Raw genomic sequence first — 26,374 nt, 5'->3', positions numbered from 1 at the left:
GTTCCATACCAGTTGTGTAAAAAAAAAACACGTGTTTCTGTACTATATTGATGCACATTGTGTGATATGAATGGACGCAAGCTCACAGAAGCCCTGTGGAAATTATTCTTCGTTTCCATGAATGCTCACACAGAACATTTGTAGCCTAATATTTAATTTATGACTTCTATTCTGGAAAAAAAAGTTAAAGATGACTTGCCATCCTAGGCTCTTATTAAAAGTTGGAGGGTTAAATTATGATCCCTGTGCAAACTGAAGTTTGTGGACAGATCTGAATTCCATGTTATGCTGTAACTACCTAACCACTTGCAATCCGTCCCTGACAAACATCCGTGGGTCAAACCTGTTGAAATGTATTCCCAGGAGGGGAGGAAATGTGCAGAAAAAGGCAAAATATGTGAAATTCTGTGCCGAAAAACGCCATTCTGCATGTTATGCCTTATTTCTGTGTACACAACTCTGATTAGGAGGCATTCTTTAATCCCTGTAAGTTAACTAGGATCAGCAAATGGTGCATCCAATTTGTCCTCCCTCATCTTAAGGCTGCTAGTGCTGTGTCAGACTCCCTATTTCCCTGGAGCTTGGCTGTGGTGAGATGGACAGATCTTTGGAACTCATCTATCTGCCTCAACAGAGAGGATTTCTGGTCATCTAGCAAACCTACTTTGAACAGCTAATATTTTTGTAAAGCAATGATTCCCTCCTGATGTTGTTTATTGTTGCTTATATCAGATTTCTCATGGCTACTTCTAACTGAAGATTCCTCCCCTTTAAAATATTCCCCAGGTGCCAAACTGGATCTTGAAGTTTTCACAGTAGTGCTCTTGTTACTACAAGGTAGCTTCATGTGACTCTGCATCTACTTTTCTCCAGACCAAAAGTAACAGAGCAGAATTACACATAAGCACCACCTCTACGAGCTGACATCAGTTCCTTACTTTCTGCATTTTTTAACGTGGATCCTGAGCTCCACTCCCTTTTTGGCAGGTGACTAATTCCTTCCAGAATATTTTCTAGCTTGCAGAGGAATGATGTGTCCCTGCTGAAAACTACAGGGTTCAAGCTGCGCCATGACTGCTGGGACCAAATGTCAGTGACTGACCTGCACAAGGTGTGCCTCCGATGTTTGGGCTTTGGGCTTTGCTCTTTGGTCACATCTTCGTCGTGTTTAGAATGTGCCCTCATGTACCCAAAGTTGATCCAGACCGTAAAGTGAAACTGTATGTCTGCAAACACCAAAAGAAGTTACTGGCTCTCACCTACGTCGCGCTCCAACCTAAGGGCATGGACTCGTTCCTCTGCTTCGACTCCAACTGAGGTTGCACCTTTACTTTTCAGCACACCCAGTTCCAAACGCTTTCATTTGGACAAGTCACTCCCTCTTCCACAAGGCTTCCTCAAAGGCTCCACCACCTTTTTGGCCCTGTCTCTGATAAACATAATAATGAAATGGGATGACGATAATGTAAATATGTTTGTGGCATGTGTAGCTGTAGATACATATGCCCTGCATACTCCTGACATCTAGTGTTGGGCTCAGACATGTGCAACTTGTTTTTCTTTGACGAAGTCTTTTGTAGTCGTGAGGTATAGTGACTCATTCTGTTGCTGGTAACGTGCATGGGCATTGGCTCCATTGTAAAATAGTTTTTTTCTCCGCTGTCTGGTTCGGACATCTCTCTGTGAGCTCCTGTTTGAAGCTGCATGATGTTCTCGCCGTGCCAGTACAGTTTACTGTTCCCCTTACTCGTCGGTTTCCACCATTGCATATTCCTGTCAACTCCGCTCAGCAGTCAACGTATCTCCTCCGTTCGGGTCTCAGCCCCTCCAGGCTCGACCAATGGCTCTAAGAACAGCTCAACGCCAGGCAATGACATATCCACCCTAGCACCGGTTGGATCGTGGCCTAGCCTCTCCATGCACCCAAGGACTCGGCTCCTCACAAGAGGAAGTTGTTGTTTGGAGGAGGCCTTAAATCCACCTGTCAAGTCAATGTCCAATAAGCCTCGGCGCCATGACAGGAACACCTCTCCACTCCCTCAGCTATCCTTCTCCTCATCCTTCCATGGCTACTTCTCCTCTGCTACCTGTGGACCCCGATTTGTCACATTCACCACTGGCTTCTTCACATTCGGGGTGCGGCAGTCTTGGATTTCTACATGATCCCTTATGACCCACCATGTGATTCCCAGGGCCCAACCCTTGGGATTACTGCGATATAGAGTCCCCAGTTGACATTGATCCAGACCTATATCCTGTAAAGCAGTTACCCTCAGATGACACCACCGCATATCATGAGGTTTTGGACAGGACAGCCACCTTCCACAAGGTGGATATGCATGTTCAGCCCAAGGAGGATGACTATCTCATGGAGGCCCTTTCTCTCCACACAGCCAACCCTCGTGTACCTACCTATGTGGAAAGATATACTTAAGCCTGTAAGTGAAATCTTTAAGGAGCCTGTAAAGGAGCGACCTGTCACACCTCGGGTTGATAAAAAGTATAAAGTATCTCCCTCTGACCCACCTTATATCAGGCGCCAGCTACTCCCTGACACCTTGGTCATACACACAGCCAGAAAGAGTGCTAACTCCCAGGCAACAGGAGATGCGTCCTGTCCAGACCGTGAGAGTAAAAGGATTGATGTGGGTGGCAAGTGTGTTGCAACACAGTCTGTCGCTCATTATCGTATTGCCAGTTCTATAGTCCTACTCTTCATGTACGACTGGGCTCAATGGGATCAGATGGAAGACCTTATCCAACATCTCCCAGATTAGTATAAGAAACTGGGTCAGGAGTTGGTTGCAGAAGGAAAGATAATTTCAAATACCAACATTTGTGCTTTGGACACAGAAGACACTGCAGCACGAGGCCCTAAGACCAGTTTCCTTCTTCACAGGTGTGCCTGGCTCCGAGTTTAAACATGAGGTGCAACAGCATCTCCTCAGTATGCCTTTCGATGGGGAGTACCTCTTTGGCACACAAGTAGATGAGATGTTGGGAAAGATTAGGAAGGAAATACCGAAATGACCAAAGCAATGGGTGCCCTTCTAACCCTATCTGCCTGTGGCTCCTTTTGCCGCTCAGTGTCGGGACAGAGCCAAGACTACCACACCTGAGGCATTAACTTCCTTCCCTAGGCAACAGCAGCAGCAAACACCCTCTTGGGGTTCTTACATGGGAGGATAGAAGGGAAATAATGGCAAGTGTTGAAAATGGGGGTCTCTAGTTGGCAATGGTTTGCACCTTTCTCCAAATAGGAACCCTTCCTCCTAGTCAGTTTTAGAAAATATACCGCTATTTATCTGTGCAAACAAGAACAAAACGATAAAAGACCAACATACAGTAATCAAAAATATGCACTTTGCAAGAATGACTTTAAAATGCACTTCTTTAAAGCCCGGTAGCTTTGTCTGGAGCTACTGCGGTACTGAAAACAATAGAATCCAACAGTTCCGGCCGACCACGTCGGTACAGATCGGCGTGAGTGTCAGCAGACTTGTAAACAGTACCTTTGGTTCCTTCCGACTGCGAAGGTGCAGGCCAGTCGTGGCAACTGTCGTGGTTGCGATATGAAGCCTAGGCATGCAGTGCCCTCAAGTCGTGTTGCAGGCAACGGCTTAGTGGCGGTCGTCCAGCGGCCTCGGTGAGACTAGGGCTGCGGTGCGGAGTGAGGCAGTGATTGTTGCGGTGCTGACAGGTCACGATGCAAGCGGCTGTGGCAGTTGATGGGAGCTGGCGTCGGTAGACCCAGACTGTGGTGTGGGACGGGGCGGTGCGTCGTGTGACTTATGAGAGGTGCCCCCAAACCACGGTGCAGTCACATGTGTGGAGGTCAGCATGTAGCGGTGTCAGTGAGACCAGGGTGGCAGAGTGAAGCGAGGCAGTGAGGAGTGCGGTGCCCACAGGTTGCGGTGCAAGCAGCGGCTCGGCTGTGGCGGTCGTCGGGGAGACCAGGGTTACAGTGCGAAGTGCGGCGGTGCCTTTTGCAGTGCCTTCAGGATACAGAGCCGGTGACGGTGTCGGCTGCTTTCTCCCTCTGTGGCAACTGAAATCCACAGTTCCAGAGGCGGTACCCAGAGGTAAATGAAGTCTTTGCTGTCCCTGAGACTTCGTGAACAGGAGGCAAGCTCTATTTCAATCCCTTGGAGATACTCGGCGACAAGTGAAGAAAGTTTAGTCCAGTCCTTTCACTGCCCAAGGCAGAAGCAGCAACTGCAGGCCAAACTAGCAAAGCAACAACACAGCAAAGGGGCAGTACTCCTCCTGGCATTTCTTCCAGCTATTCTTGGCAGGTTCCTTGATCCAAGCAAGTTCTAAAGTTCTGGGCCCCGATATTTATACTCCGTTTCTCTTTGTTCTCTTGGGCAGAGAGTGTCTGTGCTCAGTCCAAACCAGTTTGGCCCTCTGTGGCCCAGCTTCCCGGCAGAAGATGGAGATAGCATTGTCCAAGGCAGACCAGGCCCATTCAGGTAATAGATTATCTCCCCTCACTAGTCTAAATGCATCCCAGGTCTATTCAGCCCGGCCCTGACTCATCCAGAAAAGGCAGGACACCCCTCGACCACCCCCCCGCCGTCCCGTGACTGGCTGAAGAGAATGCACATCCTTTGTCCCTGTCACTCCAAAGCCAGACAGTCCATCCACAACCCAGCAGAGGCACACAGGATGGCTAAGGAAGAAAATACCTGCTTTCTAAAAGTGGCATTTTCAAACACTGAGCATAAAAAACATCTTTACTAAAAGATGCATTGCTACATTATGAGTTCAGGCATACTAAACTCAATTTCTCTATGTTGTCCCAATGTCAAGATATGCTCGTAAATGTTTACAAATATTCCCCATTCTATCCTATGGGACAGATAGCCTTTCAATAGTGAAAAACGAATTACACCGTAGTTCACTATCTAGACATGTTACACACACCAGTACATGTCCTACCTTTCACCTACACTGCACCCTGCCCATATGGGGTACCTTGGGCCTAACCAAGGGTGACTTGCATGTAATGAATGGGATGGTTAGGGTGTGGCAAGTGGGTGCACTTGCCAAGTCGACAAGGCAGTAAAAACTGCACGTAACACTGCAGTGGCAGGTCTGAGAACCCTTTGAAAGACTGCTCATGTTGGCACAATCAGTGCTTCAGGTCCACTAGCAGCTTTTGATTTACAGGCCCTGTCACTCTCAGTGCACTTTACTAAGGACTTACCAGTAAATTAAATATGCCAATCATTGAAACACAAATCCATAATCCAATTTACAATAAGAGCACTTACACTTTAACACTGGACAGCAGTGGGAAAGTGTGCAGAGACACTAAACCAGCAAAAACTGAGTTAAAACCAGGAGGTCAGAAAGCAAAAAGGCAGGGGAAATGCGACAAAAGATGCCAGGTCTAACAGCATGGGAAAGGGCGCAGCCCCGAAGGGCAGAGATCACCTCTGACCAGTGGATTCAAGACAACATACTGGAGGGTATTGCTTAGAGCTCACACAAACGCCACCAAATATTCCACTGTAAACACAGGCTCTCCCCAGAGCGCCATCGCCTGCTCCAAGCGGAGATGCACTCACTACTTGCAAAAGGGGCCATAGAACCTGTGCCGCCACAACGCTGCAGCAAATGGGTGTACTCTCTGTACTATTTGATCCCCAAAAGAGATGGGGCTCTGAGGACCATCCTCGACCTCAGGCCTCTCAACAAGTACATCCTGTCCGAGCACTTCCACATGGTGACACCCCAGGAAGTCATTCCTCTTCTACAGCAAGGTGACTTCATGACAGCACTCAATCAGAAGGACACCTAATTCCACATACCCATCCACCCTGCGCATCGAAGATTCCTACGTTTCCTGTAAGTGGACAGTATTATCAGTTCAAAGTGCTGCCCTTGGGGGGTTAACCACAGCCCCCAGGGTGTTAACCAAGTGTCTTGCAGTGGTAGTTGCTCACCTCAGAAGGAGCGGCATCCACGTTGTCAAGAATGCCACGCTGCATTTGCGCCTAGTGCACTCTCAGGCTACCATACATCTTCTCCACAATCTTGGCTTTGCTGTCAAATTTCATCATATCCCGCCTCCTGTCTCCTTCCTCAGGGCTATACTCGACTCCCAATTAGGGAAAGATTACAACAGCCCAGCAAGAGTAGAAACATTCCAGACATTGATACCTCTTTTTCAGGCAGATCACCAGTTGACGTTCAGGAAAGGTATGCACTTACTAGGCATGATGGCATTCTGTGCATCGCCATAGTAATTCATTCCAGGTTTCCTATGCGTCCATTGCAGTAGTGCCTTGGGGCACAAGGGTCGCAGGCGAAGGATGATTGTGTGGATCTAGTGTTGATTTGGGACCCTAATCTTCGCTCTCTATAGTGGTGAAATGCTAGTTACAGGGACTACCCTTTCTAGAACCGCGTACGGAAGAGACCATAACCTCTGACACCTCGCCCACCTGCTGGGAAGCAAACCTACAGGACCTTTTTATACAAGGTATGTGGACACCTGCTCAACATGGTCTCCACATCAACCACCTGGGAGTTGGTAGCTTTTCAACTCTCCCTCAAGGCTCTCCTTCTCATTCAACAGAAGGCAGTCCTATTCCGGGTGGACAACACTACTGCCATGTTTTACCTACAAAAACAGGAGAGTACGTGCTCACTACAGTGGTCTGCTTTAGTCCAGAGCATTTAGTGGTGGGTGATGCATCACAGCGTCCATCTTCACATACAGGACATAACCTGGATGGACAACTACTTGGCAGGTCTTTTCAGCAGGGCGCATCAACAAGTCTAAAAGTAGAACTCCACCCTCAAATCCTACTCCTGCACTTCTACAGTTGGGGGTTCCCATCGATAGACCTGTTTGCCACAGGTGAAAACTCAAAGTGCCCAGGCTTAGCCTCCAGGCTTCCACAGTCCATGGGCAATGCACTATGGGTGAATTGGTCAGGAATATTTGCCTATGCGTTTCCGCTTCTCCCACTTCTTCCATTTGTGATTCAGAAAACATCCCTCACTCTCATCCTAGGAGCTCCAACCTGGGCATGCCAGCCCTGGTTCAGCACCTTGCTTGACCTCTCCCTAGTCCTTCATGAGAAGCTCACCAAATGGGCAGATCTTCTCTCTCAAAACAAGGCATTCTCTGGCATCCCAAACCCCAAAGTCAATCTTGCGATTTGGCTCATGAGGTCATAGAATTTGGCAATCTGAGTCTCCCTGCAGAACGTATGACCATTCTGAAGGAAGTACAAAGGCCTACAACTAGAGCCTGCTATGCGGGCAAGTGGAAACGGTTTGTAAACTACTGCCTCCTGAAACAAATTGACCCTCCCACAAGCTCAGTGCAGAACACTGTTACCTTCTCCACCTTTAGAAGGGGGGCCATGCCTATTCCTCCATCAGACTTCATTTAGCTGATGTGGCCTCTTACCCACAGAATAGGGATCACACTTTGCTTTTCAGAATCCCTGTTATCAAAGCTTTAATGGAAGGACTCAAAAGGGTTATCACACCTCAGACACCCTCGCTCCTGTGTGGTACCTCAACATAGTTCCAATAGGCTAATGGGCTCTCCTTCCAAACCACTTCACTACTTTCCCTTACAGTGCCTTTCTTGAAAGGTGGTGTTCCCGTAGCCATCTGTAGGAAAGTGGGTTTCTGTTGCCTGTTGCAGTAACCCCCCCCACTTTTTGCCAGACTACTGATGCACTTTGACTTGATGTGCCCTGGATCCCTGCCAATCAGGTTCCCAGGGCCTGTGTTCTTTCCCCAAACCTAACCCAATTGACATCTCTGGCCACAGGTCAGCCCCTGGTAAATGGTACCACAGGTACCCAGGGCACTGTGACCAGGGAAGACCTCTAAGGGCTGCAGCACTTATTGTGCCACCCTTAGAGGCCCTGTACCTTTACACACACACATTGCCTTTGCAGGCTGCTTGTTTTGTTGCAGAACAAAGTGAAGAGTCGACATGGCACACATCCCTGTGTGCCATGCCTACAACCCACTGCCCTGGCATAGATCAGTCACCCCTCTAGCTGGGTGCCCTATGCCACTGGTGAGGGTACAGGTGCATGAGCTCTGTACCCCTACAGTGTCTAAGTCCATTCTTAGATAGTGTAAGTGCAGTGCTGCCATTAAGAGTATATGGTGCTGGGAGCTTGTCATTACGAACTCCACAGCACCATAATGGCTACACTGAAAATCAAGAAGTTTGGTATCAAACTTCTCAGCACATTAAACCCACACTGATGCCAGTGTGGGATTTAATAAAAAATGCACACAGAGGACATCTTAGAGATGCCCCCTGAAAAACGACCATCCTCTGGTGGGTTCCCTGACTGGTACACACCAGCCTGCCACCACGAGTTTCTGGACCCCTAGGGTGGGAGACTTCGCTCACTGAGCCCAGAAACCAAGCCTTTTCTGGGCCGAGGTGTTTACACCTCCCCCAGGCCAGGAAGAGTCATCTGTGGCAGGGGAGCTTCAAAGGCCTGGCATCCTTTGTAATGTGAACCCCAGCCACGCCTGCTATCAGGAGCAGGCCCCCTTCCTGTCTCCCCTCCTAGTCGGCAGGAAAACAGGTGGGAAAAACTAGCCAGCCCAGAAGGTGTGCCCACCTCTGCCAACTCCACCCCTCAGGTGGGGGAGGTGAGGTGAAGCCCACTCTTCGGTGCCCGCCATCTTGCAGATGGCAGGCACTCCCTAATCAGGGTTAGCGATTGTGCTCACTCCCCCAAGTGGGGTGAGCACACCAAGGGTGTAGTCACCCTAGGGTCAGTAGCTCATTGGCTACTGACCTCGAGACCCCTAAAACGCCCCCTAAATACAGGATTTAGGGGGCAGCCCTGAACTAAAAGGCAGATTCCCGCAACCTAAGAAGAAAAAGGACGAAAGAAGACGCCCAGCAGAGGAGACTGCAGAGAACAACTGACTTCTCCTCAGCCCTACCGGCCAGTCTGCTGTTTCCAGAGATCCTGCGCCAAAAATGGTCTTGTCCTGCAGCCAGCGACCTCCAGAACCCCTGGGATGACTGACTGCCTTCAACAAAGACTGGGTCTCCTGTGAACAGCAGTTCTATTCAGAAGAAACCCCACAGAATGACTCCGAGCCTGCTGAGGAAAGAGAAACCCGACGCCTGGAACCATCACGGCACCCGTCGCCTATGGCCCGAGTACGAGTGGCCCACCGGTCCCAGCGATGTGCTCCAGAGTCTGAGACCACCGTGGGTTGACCCCTCCAGGACTCCCCGACGTTGCCTGCAGCCTCTGCAGGGAGACACCCCCCCCCCCCACAACCGCGAGAGGCCCGGTAAGGTGAAATCCGACCTCAAAAGACACCCCTACATCTAGCCGCCCTGGAGTACAGAACCTTAGGTGCACCTATGCCCCCGAGCCCTCCCACTTACCTGCCCAGCTGTTGGTTCCTCCTGGAAGTCTTCCTGGACCGAGCCTGCAGCTGAAAACCAAAACCGAAAATCCCCATTGAAAACAATAGGGCACCAGACGCCAAACCAACACCCTGCACCCAGCCGCCCCTGCGCTGCTGCGGGTGCACTTTTTGTGCTAATCAGGATCCCCTTTTGCCTTGAGCCTAACACCAGGAGCTTGGCTCCCACAACCTTGTGGCCTGCTCGCCAGCAGCCACCAACCGGAGGCCCCCTATCCCTCATTGGATAACATTGGGCCTCAGCACTCTGCACCCGGCCGCCCTAGTGCCGCTGAGGTTGTAACAAGAGTGCATCCTTGACCCTTGGGGACCCCTGAGTCTACCCCCAGAAGCTCAACTCCCACTACCAAATACTTACCTCAAAACCGATAACACTATGTTCGAGGCATATGAGCTGCAGATCACACACTTAGGATAGTAGATCGCCATCTGGTGTTGGGCTCGGATGCTTGCAGGTTGTTGTCTTCGGAAGAAGTCTTTGGTCACGAGATAGGTGACTCCTCCATTGGACGACAGTGCGCATGGGCATCAACTCCATCGTTAGATTGTTTTTTTCCGCCATTGAGTTCGGATGCAACTTTTCCGCTCCGGTTGGAAATATCAATTCCAAGCTTTTCGAAGCGCAAAACTTCACACAAAACATCGAAGCACCTTCATTCTCGACATCGATTTCATCGGCTCGATTCCGGGCGTCGACGCGGGCCGCTGAGCCTATCCACGCCGTGAGGCCTACGGCTCAGTGTGGAGCAAAATTTCCGCACAGTGACCACCACAAAGTCTGCAACCTGTGCCTATCACCGGAACACGACGAGTCCAGCTGTCCAGCCTGCGCATCCTTTCGATCCAAAAAGACCATTCGAGATCGAAGGGCCCGACTACACATCATGGCACAGAGAACAGCTCCGGAACCAGAGGACATCTTTGATGAAGGCGCCGATGTCCCGGAAGAAGATTCTGAAGATCTACAAATAATTTCCGAAGCAGACGACTCAGACGAACCCATCACTCCTGGGCAACGTGTGAGTACTACTGCCCCTTCCCCATCCCCACCAAAACCAAAGGCATTGGTCAAGACTTAGCCTGCTGGCCCCAGTCGAGACCGAAAACACCCTTCAGAAGCCCCGCCTCCGGGCTCGGCTCAGAAGAAACATAAGCCTTCCAGTAGCTCGGGACCGAGCAAACCGCATGTCATTGTCCAACCGGCACCCTCGGCACCGAAGACAAAAGACAACTCGGCACCAAAATCGGCTGCAACGCCTTCGGCCCCGAAAACACCAAGGCCAATAGACAAACCGGCACCGAAGGTTCCCAAGCCTACAGATACACCTTCGGCTCCGAAACCGGCATCGGCACAGAAAACATCATCGGTACCGAAACCACCGGCTAAGGACTCTCATACGCCTCCTAAAGCCAAACAATCCACCGATCAATAAAAACCTCGATCGGAACCGAAAAAATCAGTACCAAAGACTGTTCCTGATGAACAAGAACTTTTTCATCCAGATCCCAGGCAGAAAAAGATTTATATCAACCCCAAGACTGGACATGTCACCGCAGTGCCATGTAAAAAACGGAAACTGGACACACCACCTGCCCCAGTTCCTGTAAACAGGAAGGACTGCAACATCCCCTATCCCTCCTTCCTCTCCTATACTGCCTTCTATCCCACACCCTCTGCCTACACCACCCTTACCTATACCCTCTCCATCACATACACCACCTCCTCATGATGATGATGACCTAGGGGGTGGGGGAGACCCTCATGATCCATTCACGGATCCAGACACCTCACCATTGGATGATTGGGCATTCCCTTTACCAGACATGCCTGACCCTCAGCCATATCCCTCAAAACCAACGCCTCCTGACGATCACCTGGGGTTTGGCCAATTATTAAATAGAGCGGCACTATACCACGGCGTCACAATGCACTCAGACGCACCAGAGGAAGACTTCCTATTAGACACTTTCGACCAGTCTCAAAAGTCTGTCCAAATTCTGCCCATGATTAAAGGAGTCATAAAACACGCCCCCAAGTCTTTAAAGACCCCGTTCGTGCCAGGGTTCTCAACCCACGGATCGAAAAGAAATATAGGCCTGCCCCTGAAGATCCTAATTACATCAAAGGGCAGCTCCCTTTGGATTCTTTGGTCGTTTCCAATGCCCGGAAGCGCGCCAACTCCCAAACCACAGGAGGTACACCACCCCCAGACAAAGAATCCAAACTGTTAGAAGCCTCTGGCAAAAGAGTAGCAGCACAAGCCGCTAAACGTTGGCGTATTGCCAACACCCAAGCCCTCCTAGCACGCTATGACAGGGCCCACTACGATCAATTAGAGACTCTCTTACAACATCTGCCAGACCAATATAAAACCCAGGCAAATGACCTTATTCAGGGTGGAAAACTTATTTCAAATGCATCAATTAAATGTGCGCTTGACGCCGCAGACACCGCCTCTAGAGCAATTAACACAAGTGTGCTCCTTCGACGACATGCCTGGCTACGCATTTCAGGCTTTAAGCCAGAGGTACAAACTACCATACTTAGTCAGCCGTTCAATCAGGAACAGCTCTTTAAGCCAGCAGTAGACACTGCCCTTGAAAAAATGAAGAAGGACACGGAGACGGCTAAGTCCATGGGAGCATTACAGCCTCCCCAACCACGTGGCTCCTTTCGGCGCTCCTTCTATAGAGGAGCCTCCAAAAATATGGGGACGGACACCTCCTCTACATTCAAAACCACTACACAAACATCCCCCAGTAGAGGATATTTTAGAGGCGGATACAGAGGAAACAACAAGGGGAGAGGTCGAGGTAATAACAACCCTCGCACCTCCCCTGCCACAAAACAGTGACTATCCTCCACTCCCCCCAGACCATTCCACTCCGGTCGGGGGAAGAATAAAACAGTTCCTACCTGTCTGGAACTCCATCACAACAGACAAGTGGGTAAGACAAATTATCCAGTATGGTTACTGCCTGGAACTCACAACTACCCCACCCCACTTACTGCCCAAACAGTGTTCCATGTCACCAGACCATCGTACACTTCTCAAACAAGAGGTTCTTTCATTGCTTCAAAAACACGCAATAGAACCAGTTCCCTTAGAACATCAGGGTACAGGGGTATACTCACTCTACTTCCTAATCCCCAAAAAGGACGGGACTCTAAGACCAATACTCGACCTCAGACCCCTAAATCAGTATATCAACTCAGATCATTTCCACATGATCACTCTTCAACAAGTGCTCCCACTACTGCAACAAGGCGATTTCCTTGCCGCACTAGATCTCAAGGATGCCACTTCCACATTCCCATACATCCTGCCCACAGGAAGTATTTAAGGTTTGTGGTGGACGGACAACACTACCAGTTTACAGTCCTTCCATTCGGAGTAACAACTGCACCCAGAGTATTCACAAAATGCCTAGCAGTAGTAGCAGCACATCTCAGAAGGCAACAAATTCATGTCTTCCTGTATCTAGACGACTGGCTAATAAAAGCCAAGTCAATCAACAAATGTGTTCTACACACTCACCAAACCATCCAAATCTTACACAACTTGGTTTTCACAATAAACTATCCCAAATCTCATCTCCAACCCTCTCACATACATCAGTATCTAGGGGCCACCATAAACACATCCACAGCCCTAGCATATCCCAGCCCAGCCAGGATAGCCAATATACAAGCTCTTATCACAAAATTCCAAATCCAACACTCTCTTCCAGCAAGAGTGTTCATGCAACTCATAGGCATGATGGCGTCATGCATCTTCATTGTGCCTTATGCAAGACTTCAAATGCGTCCCTTGCAAGAATGTCTAGCACGTCAGTGGAACCAGGCTCATGGACAACTCACGGATCTGGTGTTGGTGGACAGCTGCACACATCGCTCTCTCAAATGGTGTAATATAACAAACCTCTCCAAAGGGCGGCCGTTCCTAGAGCCTCTTCCACAGATAGTGCTGACAACGGACGCATCGCTCATAGGATGGGGAGCCCATCTCCTCGGCCACACCACTCAGGGCAAATGGACCACTCAACAGAAAATGCTCCATAACAATTACCTGGAACTGCTAACAGTGTTCCTAGCACTAAAATCATTCCAACTACATCTCCAGAACAAAACTGTCCTCATCCGGACAGACAACATGACAGCCATGTATTACATACAGAAACAAGGAGGCACACATTCTCCCCAGCTGTCCCAGCTCGCACAGAACATTTGGAGATGGGCCATTCCCCAGAAAATATATCTACTTGCAGAACACCTTCCAGGGGTTCACAATCAGATTTCCAATCTGTTTAGTCGACAAACTCAACAGATCCACGAAGGAAACTACATCCTCAAGTCCTACTGCCCTTTTTCCAACAATGGGGCCAACCAGACATAGATCTGTTCGCCACACACAAAAACGCAAAATGCCCAACCTTCGCCGCCAGGTTTCCCCACCCGGAGTCAAAGCGCAATGCGATATGGATGAACTGGTCAGGCAGATTTGCGTACGCTTCTCCGCCTCTCCCACTCATTCCATTAGTGGTACGCAAGCTCAGGCAACAATCTCTCAAACTGATCCAAGTAGCTCCCACATGGGCACGCCAGCCCTGGTTCTCAACACTACTGGAACTCTCGCTAGTTCCACACCAAAAACTGCATCTCTCCCCGTCCTTATTAACCTAGAACCATGGAGAAATCAGACACCCAGATCCAGGTCAACTAAACCTGGCGATCTGGCTCCTGAAGTCCTAGAGTTCGATTACCTCAACCTACCACCAGACTGCATGAATGTTATAAGAGAGGCCAGAAGACCTACCACTAGAGCCTGCTATGCTGCAAAATGGAAAAGAATTGCCATTTACTGCACTAATAATCATATAAACCCACTGGATGCATCCATCCAGGACATCATTTGCTACTTACTACAAAGATGTAATTTGGCATACTCCTCCATACGTCTCCACCTAGCAGCATTAGCAGCCTAGTTACAAAATAGACAACACTTGTCACTCTTCAGAGTACCTGCGATCAAAGCCTTCATGGAAGGACTAAAAAGGATTATTCCTCCCAGATTACCACCCTCTCCAGTATGGAATCTAAACATTGTTCTTACAAGGCTCATGGGCACCCCATTTGAACCTCTGCATAAATGCGAACTACAGTTCCTCACATGGAAAGTGGCTTTCCTTATCGCTATAAAAGGGGGTGATGATGGACGGAGCATCAGAACCAATCAAACACTCACACCCAGTCAACAGATCTGGATTTGATCCATCACCGTTCTTTAGCCCACTCTGCCACCCCAGTTCAGACATGGCCATATGCAAATCAGTCTGACCCTGTGCCTCATGGGAACAGTCCAGCCCGAACTGCCAAGCCATGCCTTCCATGGACCGGAAACAAGCTTCCTAGGACCGGTTTCTGGCATTTCAGCAGTCTTCAGCCAAGCTTGCTTGAATCCAGTGGCAAAGTGAGCAACGGACTCACGTCTGAGCATACCCAGCCAACTTATGGCGAACAAAGCGGTACAAAAGGGGGTGGTGATGGACGGAGCATCAGAACCAATCAAACACTCACACCCAGTCAACAGATCTGGGTTTGATCCATCACCGTTCTTTAGCCCAATCTGCCACCCCAGTTCAGACATGGCCATATGCAAATCAGGACCGGAAACAAGCTTCCTAGGACCGGTTTCTGGCATTTCAGCCGTCTTCAGCCAGGCTTGCTTGAATCCAGGGAAGGCATGGCTTGGCAGTTCGAGCTGGACTGTTCCCATGAGGCACAGGGTCAGACTGATTTGGGAATGAAAGTATAACCAGATCAGAGGGGTTATTCGTTCCCCAGATATCTAAAAGCCCATGGCTTTCCTTCATTTGGATGGATTATTGCTCTCATTATCTGCAGCTTCCTCCCCAGATATCTAGTTATTCTCTGATCCACATCCCCGCTTCCAGGTTGATATTAAAATTCCCACAGACTATCCGTGAGATTGGCCACCCAGTTAACTCAATTGTCAGTTTCTCACATATTCTTGCCACATCCAAATTCAAACCATAAATCGAGCATACACTAAATCTAGACTCCATCGCCTGGCATTCAACAATCGCCCATTGTCCAAGTTAATCCACCAACTTCCCTTTCGACACAATCACACCTCTCTTCACTAATATCGCTACCTACCTAGTAGTAACACTTTGGGAGGTACACGGCGCCAGGGAAGATCAGTCTCCTTCTCACAGATTATATCCAGCCCCCAAACTTTTAAGTATTTCTGCCACTCTTAACCTTTTATTCCTATCATTCAGCCTGCAGACATTTATTGTGCAAATACTCAGTTTTTCCCTGGGCATAAAAAATAAAATACAGCTCATCTGGAGCAGTCAGCCTGCGGAAATCAATCCTGACACTCCAAAATTACATTGCCATTATATTGCACATGATTATGGTTATACTCCTTTTAATCTCTTGCCACTCCCTCTCCCCCACCCCACCCCACCGTTCCCTGCCCCCAACGGGAGAGTTCAGGCAGGAATGATGGGCAGAGGCGGGGAAAAAGAAGGCATCGGGGGTGAAAGTAGACCCAGCATTATCGGTTTCTCTGCAAGTATCCCCACCCCCCAAACGATTATGGGCCTCCTGAGATGGCCGCTGGGACGGGAAATACCGTCTACAGAAAGCACAGAGAGACCGCAATTCTGAAGGCAACGCTGGCTAGCAAGGACCAGCTGTGGACCCAGGAAGGGCCTGACCGGAGAAGGGAGAACCACAAAGGGCAGGATGGCAGTACCAAAGCTCTTCAGGCCATGGAGCAGACGATATTTGCTTTAGAGGTAACGCGCAGCCCTTCCAATGGCTCTAATGTTGCCATACCTGGAAGTCTAAGACAGTGGGTCATTGAACTGGCCCATGAAGGACACCATGGTATCAGAGCCATGAATAGAGCCTTAAGAAATCAACTGTGGTTCCATCCGCTAGATGAGCAAGTCGAGAAGGACCTGAAGACCTGCCACATTTGCGTTTCCCTCCAAGGTAATGCAGCACTCAGTTACAATGTCTTACCTTCCTGCCCATGCTTGGCAGAGGGTTGCAGTTTACTTTTTTGACACTTTAGGAAATGGACAACATCTCACGGTAGTCATAGATGAATATTCACGTTTTACTTTGGTGGAAAACCTATCTTCAACAACCCATGACAGTCATAGAACGACTTGATGACATCTTTGCTACATGGGCCATTCCAGAAATCCTCAAATCTGATAACGGACCGCCCTTTAACGACAAAAGGTTCATACAATTTCTTGTCCGACTCAACGAGAAAGACAAAACAAGCATTGGAAATGCAATAGGTCTCGCCTAAGTTTAAGTTTAAGCAATTTGTTTTGCGAATGGTATTGTGTTTTAGCTTTTTAATTTTTTTTCACTCCCCAAAAGGTCCCTTGCTATCTCTTCCTATCGTTAGCAACACCTTCAGCTAAGTGTTCCATCCGCCCGCCCGCACCTCTATTACACTCTTAAAAGCTAAATTGTGACGGAGCAGTTATGGTCTGTGTGCTCGGTTAACAATATAAAAACAAGCATTGGTAAAAACGAATGTTGATCTTTTAACTGTGACAATATCTGTAAATCTTAGCTCACTTGCTACGAGGGTCTGTAAATTAAAGTTAAAGCGCTTGATCATTCCCACTTGGGACTTCAAACTGGGTGTGTGACATGTCCTTTTGCAGGGAACAGTTAGATTTATATTAGAACCTCATGCTGCCCAATTCGAAATCTAAAGATATATGGGCTCCCCTGTGATCATACTTTCTACATATGGGTGCTGAAGCAGCAAAAGCAGCAACAGAAGGGAACACCAGAGCACACACCAAATTGATCCCTTACTCCTTTACCAGCGAGCACACCCACACGCACTCCAGCCCTCCAATATGTGTGCCACGGGCACACTATGAGCTAGCGAAATGCAATGTTGAATCTGTGGTTTTAAATGGGCTAACACTGCTGGTGAGTGATCTAGTGCTGTGCTATCATATGACATCAGTGACATTTATGTGCATAAAAAGCACATTGCCACCTGTACATCAATGTAATCTTGGAGCAGGATAATTATACTCCTTGGAGCCATAGGTAGCTGGGGAAGTGACAAGGGTTCCAAAGGGCAGGCCAGGGACAGTAGCTTCTATCCCTGGCTGCCCACAAAATGTCTGTGCTGAATATATGTAGTAAACTTTGAGATGGTAATGATGGGAATAAGTGCTGTGTGTGACAGTAGTAATCTTTGCTCTCATTCCTGTATGTACTAATTAGCTCAACCCTTATTAATGATTTGCACAGTACATTTCCTATCTTGCACTCCACTAACATTACTTATTTAAACCTGAAATGAAATGCTATTTTATATAACAATAACCGCCAGGTGTTTAAAATGTCCAGGCGACACTAGCACACTTTTATTTTAATATATTCGCATTTTGTACCAGAATAAAAGTTGACGGCATGGGGCACTGAGGCAGTACGCTTTTACACACAGTTTACTACCACAGCAAGGAGTAGCCCCCAGAGGTCAAGCAGGCAGGCCTGCCTTCCTCCCCCGCGCTTCGCAGCCCCTCCCTCAGATTCACCCTCCCAAAGATTGCTGACTCCATTCTAAAGGAAGGCATGCAGCCCCTTCAAACACAGACCAGTGTCCCGGTGCCAGGAAGGGGGAAGTGTTGATACAGCACTGGGAGTGTCGAAGGGCAGCCATTCTGGTGAATTATCTCCTAGGGCAGGGACTCCCAAACAGCTGGGCGCATCTTCCCCGCCGCGCTTCTACGTAGCGTAGGGTTGCAGAAGAATGCTTGAGATAGTAGGCAGTAGGAGTGGGGTCACATTAACTAAAATTAGGGCAACGATACATGAAGCAAAGTTTTCGCGTGCGATAGTCTCCTGCAATCTCTCCTTCATAAGATCTAGGAGGCAGAGTCTACAAACACAAGCAAATTAGGTATACCATTAAACAAACGACATCACAAAACGGGCTCGCACGGAGCCTTGTCTTTTGTCATAATATTGTGTGAGCATGCCTTTGATTAATAAAAAAGGAAGGTAGGGGCAGGTAACCGTCCTACCTCGATATCCGTGTCTGAGTCCATAAGGTCAGTAATGCCGTGCTTTTTATTAGATTTAGCAACCAACTGTGTACCCCTAACACACACGACGAGCTACTTTAGAAACCTATTATAAAAGAGGCAACGACTGACTTCAAACTGCAGAAGTCCAAGCTAATGTTCTGACCTGCAGATAGAAGTCAGCTATTAATTATGAGGGAAGGAAGATCCTTCATTAGTTTATAAAACGAACGACTGACAACAGCATCACTTTGTTACTGTGTCGCTTCTGAAGTTGAAATGCTGCAATGCGAAGGCGCTAAACACGAACCCGGAGACCACGGCGCTGGTGGGCAGCGGAGTGTTTACTTTCGCCTCCCGCTTTCACTTTAAGTGAAAGCGCGATGCGAAACTAAACATGCAAAAGCTGGAATCCAGTCCCCCGGTGACCGTAACATTGAGGAGCGCGTGCTAAATGTGATGCTGTTATTTTATTTATCCTGGGAGAAATGGCGTGCATGTATGCAGGAATGTTATGCATGAAGTAAACACTGCATTTATGTAAAGGAACGCAACATCATTTAGTTGGAAGCGAGTTTCAAGACGCAGCTGGCATTCCCACAACAAAGTTTGCACCATCTATTGCTATTAATTGACACTCCAGAGCTCCGTTTGACTAAAGCATCTCCAACCCTCCCACCCCCGAAAACCGAAAGCCCCCACAAGCCGGTCCCAGTTGATAAGACAGGCATCACCACCACATCTTTTTTTTTTCTGCCCTTTTTTAGCTCAACAAAGTGCAATCGAAACAAAGTTCCCGGCACTACAGAACGTCCGAACACCTCGCGGCCGTCTGTCATAAATCAGACACTTAAGATCTTATTAGGACAAGGGAACTGTAACAGATGAGGTCATACGTGTGCAAAATATCATACGGAGGTAGTCGTGTCCCGTACGTAGTCCTAGCAGTCGGTAAAAACATTTGTGTGGGAATACTGCCGTACGTGGCATAGCGGTGTGTGGTCAACCTGTCCGTGCATGACGCACAGGCACGGACAGATGCTGAGGGTCGCACTTACATATTTAGTGACATTAGACATCACGCACCACAAAGCTCTACTGGCAAGAATGGATGTCTGTATCTATACTGCTGACCTTGGAATATTTCCAATGGATGCATCTGCAGTGATTGTCGCGCGGTATGGCAATTCTGGATTGTACAGCGCTCTGACACCTTCGGGTAAAGTCCGCGCTTTATAAAAATGCATTAAATAAATTCACTGCAAGCTCTGATTCTGCCATGCAGCCGTTGACCTACTACATCATTGTCACAAAGCACAATATTTCTACGCACTTGCTTTGGAGGGCCATCCATGCACGCACCAAAAGCATGACTCTGTTATTAAGCGACGTTGCAGTTAGTTTGCCAGACGTACTCCTGGCATGTTGCATGATGTATGTCACGCTTCGAATTTTTGATCTCTTGGTTGATAACAGATATTGCCGATGCGTACCAGGGTTCTGACACGTTGTGTAACATCGCTCACGGTGACTGACATTATGCCGTGTTTGCATTGATACCGAGGCCTTATTGCATGCACCCTTTGAAAGATAATTGCAATGGGCATATAAGCGTATTCTACGTCACTAGGAAAAGGTGCACCCATTACAAATAGCGTTATGCTTGTGCTATAATGATGAATATAGGTTTTTTTGCCATGTGACAAAGCCCACAACGCTGTGCATGATATGCTGGGTTATTGCTTGCCCCCGTTGTCTGAAGTATCCTATGTAATACTGATCATATTACACAGAGGGTCATAAAGTTATAGATTGTGTATGGGTGCCCCTCCAAGCAATGCCATACAATGCCCATTGTCATTCATATACCTCACGCACGTCCCAGAACAAGCACCGAATCCACTCAAGACCCGTTGCATTAACCTCAACCGACGATGCCTACGATGGCGAAACGGCGTGTCAGGTGACGAGGCGACCACAAGACGGACAACTCAACCAGATGGTGTGTCTGCCATCGAGCCACCAGAGGCCAGGCATGATCCCTCCCCCCCCCCACCCTGGGAGAGCACAGACCGAGGGCAGAAGCGTGTCACGAGCCCGGCAGAGGGCACCATATCCCCAGAGATCCTACTCCTAAACTCGCTGTCTTCTCACCCCACGCAACGGCCGGGAATTACTCCTGCGCCCCCCACCCAAGACCTACCGACACCCACAGGGCCATGCCGGGGTCTGGTCCTAGCCAGCCCCGTGCGCGTGGCAGAGCGCTGGCCACAACCTGGGAGACGGATGCTGCCATGTGCCCCTGGAGCTGTCCTAACCCCCTCTCCCCACCCCGGCGGCCGCAGCCTCAGCAGTGGCCGGACTAGGGAGCCTAAACTCCACCGCCAAGGGACCTAAAGTGGATGGAGGCGGGGGGCTGGGTAAGTCGCTCACCACTTTGCAACTCCCGGGATCACCAGACCCATCTGAACGCGTGAAGGCCAGCGGAAACTAGACGGCGTGGCTGGTGCCCCAGACCGCGCACGCCGATGACCCCTTGGTCCCAGGTACATGAAGCCTGAGGCGCGCTGCAGACACAGCGCATCCAGCAGGGGAGGGAAGAAGCTGCAACAACGCCGGCCGACGCGAGACAACCAATTAAGACGAAACTAAACACGCAGTTGTAATTATGAGGGAAGGAAGATCCGTCATTAGTTTATAAAACAAATGACTGACAACAGCATCACTTTGTTACTGTCTCGCTTCTGGATTTGAAATGCTGGAACGTGAAGGTGCCAAACACGAACCCGGAGACCACGGCGCTGGTGGGCAGCCGTGTGTTTACTTTTGCATCGCGCTTTCACTTTAAGTGCAAGCTCGATGCAAAACTAAACACGTAGCTGCTTTTGCCAAAGCTGAGTGAGAAGAAAAAAGTGCGTAGGGACAAATGAAGCAGAGTGTGTCACGCCGCTGGTAAAAGATCAAATCCCGGTGGGTGTTGCCGAAAGGAGACAAGGCGGCAACAAGGAGGGACTAAGACGCCTCCTTTACAATGAGAAACCTACGTTTTGCATGCAACATGAAGAGAACCAATTAGAAAGATGGGCGGGGCTTCAACTCTGCCTCCGAGAGCTTCGGAATCTGAATTGATTCCAAGAAGCTCTCGAATGCCGAGGGCAGCGCATGCGCTGCTTTCGACAGCCGAGACCTAAAGAGTACACTCCTCTGGGTCCAGGTCAATTGTGTAGTTGAACGATTCATGGGCTCCCTCGAGAGTCATTCAGCGAGCGGCCATGGAGGGAATCTGTCTAAACGACGCCCTGTGCCAGACCCTTTGGAGTTATCAATCAACCTCTCACTCCACAACGTGTGAGAGTACAGCCACCTTGCTATTTGGGAGAGCCATCCCAACAAAGCTACCTTAATGAACCCCGTATCAATCAGTGAATGCTGGTGGGGTTCGAGACACCGGCGCGACTCGGAAAAGGAAAGTGAAAATTTATGCAGATCAGTGTCTCCATACCCAGGAGACAGCCTTTGACAAAGGAGACTGGGTACTGGTTAAGCAGAGACGAAGATGGAAAACAGACACTCCTTTTGCACTGATCCATTACAGTTTGTGGCTTGCAAGGGACATATGGTGACAGCTAATCGTCCTGGACAATCTATCACTTTGGACGCATCACATTTTAAACACCTACCACCACACTTGTCGAGTCTTGAAACCATACATGAGGCAACCCCGCCAGTAGGTCCAACTCAAGTGCCTAAGCCTATGTCACTGTTGTCCGTTCAGGGTGGAACTTGATCGTATTGGATCACCCGAGCTGGCAGACAGTTGCGAGCGCCTTATCGACTAATCGAGCAAATGTGATTTAGGTGCTGCCACTTTTTCTTTAACAAAGGGGAGATGTAACTTCTAGATGTTATGCGCTCTAGGAGCCTTGTGATTCTGGGCGGACTCTGGAGAGGAAACACTTGATATGCTGGGAGCTGTTAGGGTGTGGTTAATGTGAAGTATGATGTACTGCACAGTGTGTGAGTGTATGCTGAGGAATAAAATAATGCTTGATATCAGCTCCTATGTGACATCGTTCATCTGCTTGCTCCTGGGCTAGGGTAAACGCTACAACTCTTGAATGTATGAAGTTGATATGTACAACAGTACAGTAGTTGTATTTGCAAGCAATACACTGACACTCTGGAAACCTTAAATACAGCTTAATTACATTTAACACAGTAGGCTGCCTATTTATGTCTGTTTTTTCTTTCTTCTAGGTATTACTTCAAAAAGGTCAGTAATGAGTTTGACTGCGGTGTGGTGTTCGAAGAAGTGAGAGAGGATGATGCAATTCTTCCTATCTTTGATGAGAAAATCATCGGAAAGGTAGAAAAGATTGATTAAATCCAAAAGGTGACAGGCTTTGGTCGAGCCATAAAGGAGGAGTACAGAGAAAGGCTGTTTTCTCACAGTGGGAATCCATATGCACACCACGACGTTACCACCTGGAGACGTTCTTTTCGGCATACAGGAGATCTAATCACTTGCAGCTGGTGGTGTGGAAAAGAGGGAGGAAACAGTTAAGAAACTGAATGGAAGCTTGGCCAGAAGAATGTCTTTCACAGCTTCCTCTGCTCGAGGACTTTGTTCCAATGACTTTATCGCCACATGGAGATTTCTTTCATCCATGATCCAAACGCAGAAAGCCTTCTAACACTGAAACTTGAGTGTATTGTCATGTTCGTTGTACATTTGAATTAGGGACTGTAATATATCCTTGTTTACTAAAGCTCCTATTTTTGATATAATAAAAGGAGGAATATTTACAAATGAAATTGTGCTCTTATGTAAAGATTTAGAACCAAGGCGTAGGTAGTTTGCTGCGCACCAAATGTGTACAGCCCATTTGTGACAGATAGGGTTGGCCCTTTCTTTCATATTTTTAACATGTTCTCCAGCTGCTCAAATTCCCAATTATTGACTGAATAGCTCTACTATTTTGTTCTGTTGCTGTGTTTTTAGACAGAGCTGTTTTTCTTTGCAATAGGTACTTCGATTTTTGATATAACATATTGAATCCACAATTTTCGCAACCCCTCCTTTGCTCCCCTAACCTTAACTGTACGCTTTCGGGCGACCGCGCATTGTGCCCACACTGCAGGGACTCCAGGCTCTAAGTGCACTACATTAAAAGTAGAGCCAGAAGTTCCAGTGTGGTCTACCTGCTAGTGTAGCAATGCAGTGATATATATAAATATATATATATATATTTTTGCACATGCTTCTTTCTTTTAAAATTACTGTTTCTGACCATTCTCCCTCATGGGCCGTGCTGACTACTTTTGGTCATTTTGAGGCTTCCAGATGTGCAAGTACTAGGAGAAAAGTATTCTTCTAGGCTCGTGCCGGCTCACATGAGATACTTGGACCACCTGAGAGTCACCTGGTGAACGCATGGGAACAGTTAATCTCTAGGTGCCCTTCAAGTCACATGCCTTTTGTCATCACCATGTGTGGTTGTGTAAACACAGGCTCCAGTGTTGGCTAGTACTTTTTTAGAATCCCAGACTTAAGGGACAATTCACATACTTCGTGTTTATTTTCACTCCTGATATATAACATTTCTTGTTAAAACTCTGGAAATACCACACCTGTTCTCTTGTAATTTATGTACCACCCTTGAACGTCCTTTTAACATGAACTGTTATTTATTTATCTTGGGTCAAACTGCCTTTGAAAAGTCGAGTTCCTAAGTGAAAGAAGAAGGAATCCCTGAAATTGAAAGCAGTTGCATCCTACCAAACCTAGTAAATAATTTGCTAGTCGCTGAGTCACTCAGAAGATCCTCCTCCCTTTGTGAGATTTGTAAGTGTGAGGGCAATTTCACATCTTTTTGCGGCAACCTGCATTACTTTGGGAAGGAAGGAGCCGTGCGCAGTACGTTGTCTAGGAACAGCTATTTCTGGTCTCCTGGAAAGAATACCTCAGCTTGCAGTGCTAATCAGAAGTGTCAGCTCAACTGAGTCCAGGGACTCTTTTATAACTTTACCTTTACCTCGGGTATTCTTGTTTTCACATATTCTTGTCGAGGAGGATTGGCGCAGGTTGAATATTTCAATAATAATGCCTGATTCACTGAAACAAAGCACACTTCACTGGTATACAGCTACCATCACGTTAAGCTTCCTTGTGGTCAATGTCATCATTGTTTGCTTTTATTGAAACCGCCTTCGTCAAAAATGTGGTGTTTTGGGATGGGTTAGGCAAACGTGGTGATAGTAACAGATGTACACTGTTGAAAGTCTCTTAAAGGCAAAATCATGTCAGTGCAACTACGGTTACCAGCAGTAGAGGGTGTTGTTCTCTAACCTGCGTCAGAAAGTACATAGCCAAACTAGCTGTTCTTCTAGGCAGGCACAGGTCACTGCTGTAGATTTGTGGGCCGCTCACAGCATGCGTTCCTGTGATTTTTAGTTTAATTTGTGTCCTTTATTCTAAACTTTCGAAGTGCTAACTGCAGAGTGGAAGGAGCGACTAGAGTGCAGACAAAAGAGCGGGGAGAGTCTTGTGAGGGAAGAAGACGGCAAGTTGTTTGTCTTCCAGTCCTGCACCGATCAGACATACCTTATTGTCACCAACAAGTCAGTCTAATGGGCGTAAGTGTCATTTCTATTCCTACAAGGTGCAGTCGGGGTGATTCTCTCTCTCCATGCAGTACACCTTTCCAAGGTGATAGGAGGATATACTGAGCATGCTGTATCATTATAGCATAATGTCAAAGGCTGCCCCAGTCATTTAAGGCCGTCCTCCCAAGTTGTTGGCCTTAGTCGCAGGCAAAGCCCTATGATGAGTGATTAGTCCTTTAATGACGATATTATCCGATGCAGAAGGGCTACGCATCCAGCAGAAGGTTCTACATGGGTAGAATATTGTAAATTAGACAGAGAGGAACAATGACATAATACTGGGAATGTTGGAGCACAAGGTCTGTGGCAGCCATTATTGGCTCTCTGTTAGACCATTACCCTCTTTGGAGCCCTCAATATACCGTTACAGTCCTTTGTAACCTGCATTCTAAGAGCTTTGTTGGAAGGCCTCTTCCATTTCTTTTTTATTTATTTTCTTCGTATACGTCATGTACTTAGTGTCTATGTAGTTGTTTTGTGGGCTCAAGTAAATGATTAACTTTAAAAATTCCTGCAACTATTGGCTGCATTATTGAAAATCTGCTCATATTTCATCTCAGTGTTATTCGTTATCAAGAATATGGACCCAGATTTAAAAGTATATTGGGATGGATGTTATTTTTAGCGTACTTTATTTTTTATTTTCAGTCTGAACACACTACGTATTAATTACTTGAACTAAACAATTCCTCTGTAGAGTTTTAACCAACGAGTTTCTACTTTCAAATGGGGGTGTACTTCCTTGCCTTGGAGTTTTACAATTTTAAGACAGTTAAAATTTACTTTTATATGTGTATTGCACGCATTTGTTTTAGATTTAAATATGTGTATATATACGTGTATACCTTCTGCAGTTTTTCTGTTTTCTGGTCCTACGACTGCCCTGTGGACTACTATGTTGCAGCTCTCAATAGAAGGTTTTTAGGTCTCGCCTAGGCAACGCCTATGCAGCGAGACCTGCTGTATCTTGTACATGGGATGGAAGAGCCTCCCATTTTTTCAATTGGCTCCTGTTAATGCCCTTTGTAAATGGCTGCTTTGCATTGGTGAATGCAGTTAATGTGTCCCGCCTTTTGCTGTTCCGGACCCTCCCAGGAGACTGGCCCTCTTACAAGTATTCTTCCTTGTTTTTGTTTTAGGTTTGTTTGTGGCG

At 47.8% G+C, this 26,374-nt stretch overlaps 1 protein-coding gene across 4 annotated transcripts in view; it reads left to right on the top strand.

The window, feature by feature from the left end:
• Positions 1–23,365, top strand: part of AXIN1 (axin 1) — a 263,208-nt gene extending 239,843 nt beyond the window's left edge. For all 4 annotated transcript variants that reach the window (XM_085632196.1, XM_085632199.1, XM_085632198.1 and 1 more), the window contains one exon: positions 22,813–23,365. In XM_085632196.1, coding sequence (XP_085488322.1) covers positions 22,813–22,939 — 127 coding nt within the window. In that variant the 3' untranslated portion in view covers positions 22,940–23,365. The remainder of the gene's footprint in view (positions 1–22,812) is intronic.
• Positions 23,366–26,374: the final 3,009 nt, after the last annotated feature.

This window comes from Triturus cristatus, chromosome 10, assembly GCF_964204655.1.
Source record: "Triturus cristatus chromosome 10, aTriCri1.1, whole genome shotgun sequence".
NCBI classification, from domain to species: Eukaryota; Metazoa; Chordata; class Amphibia; order Caudata; family Salamandridae; genus Triturus; species Triturus cristatus.
Note: the sequence above shows the minus strand (reverse complement) of the source record. Positions and strands in the feature narration are given on the sequence as shown.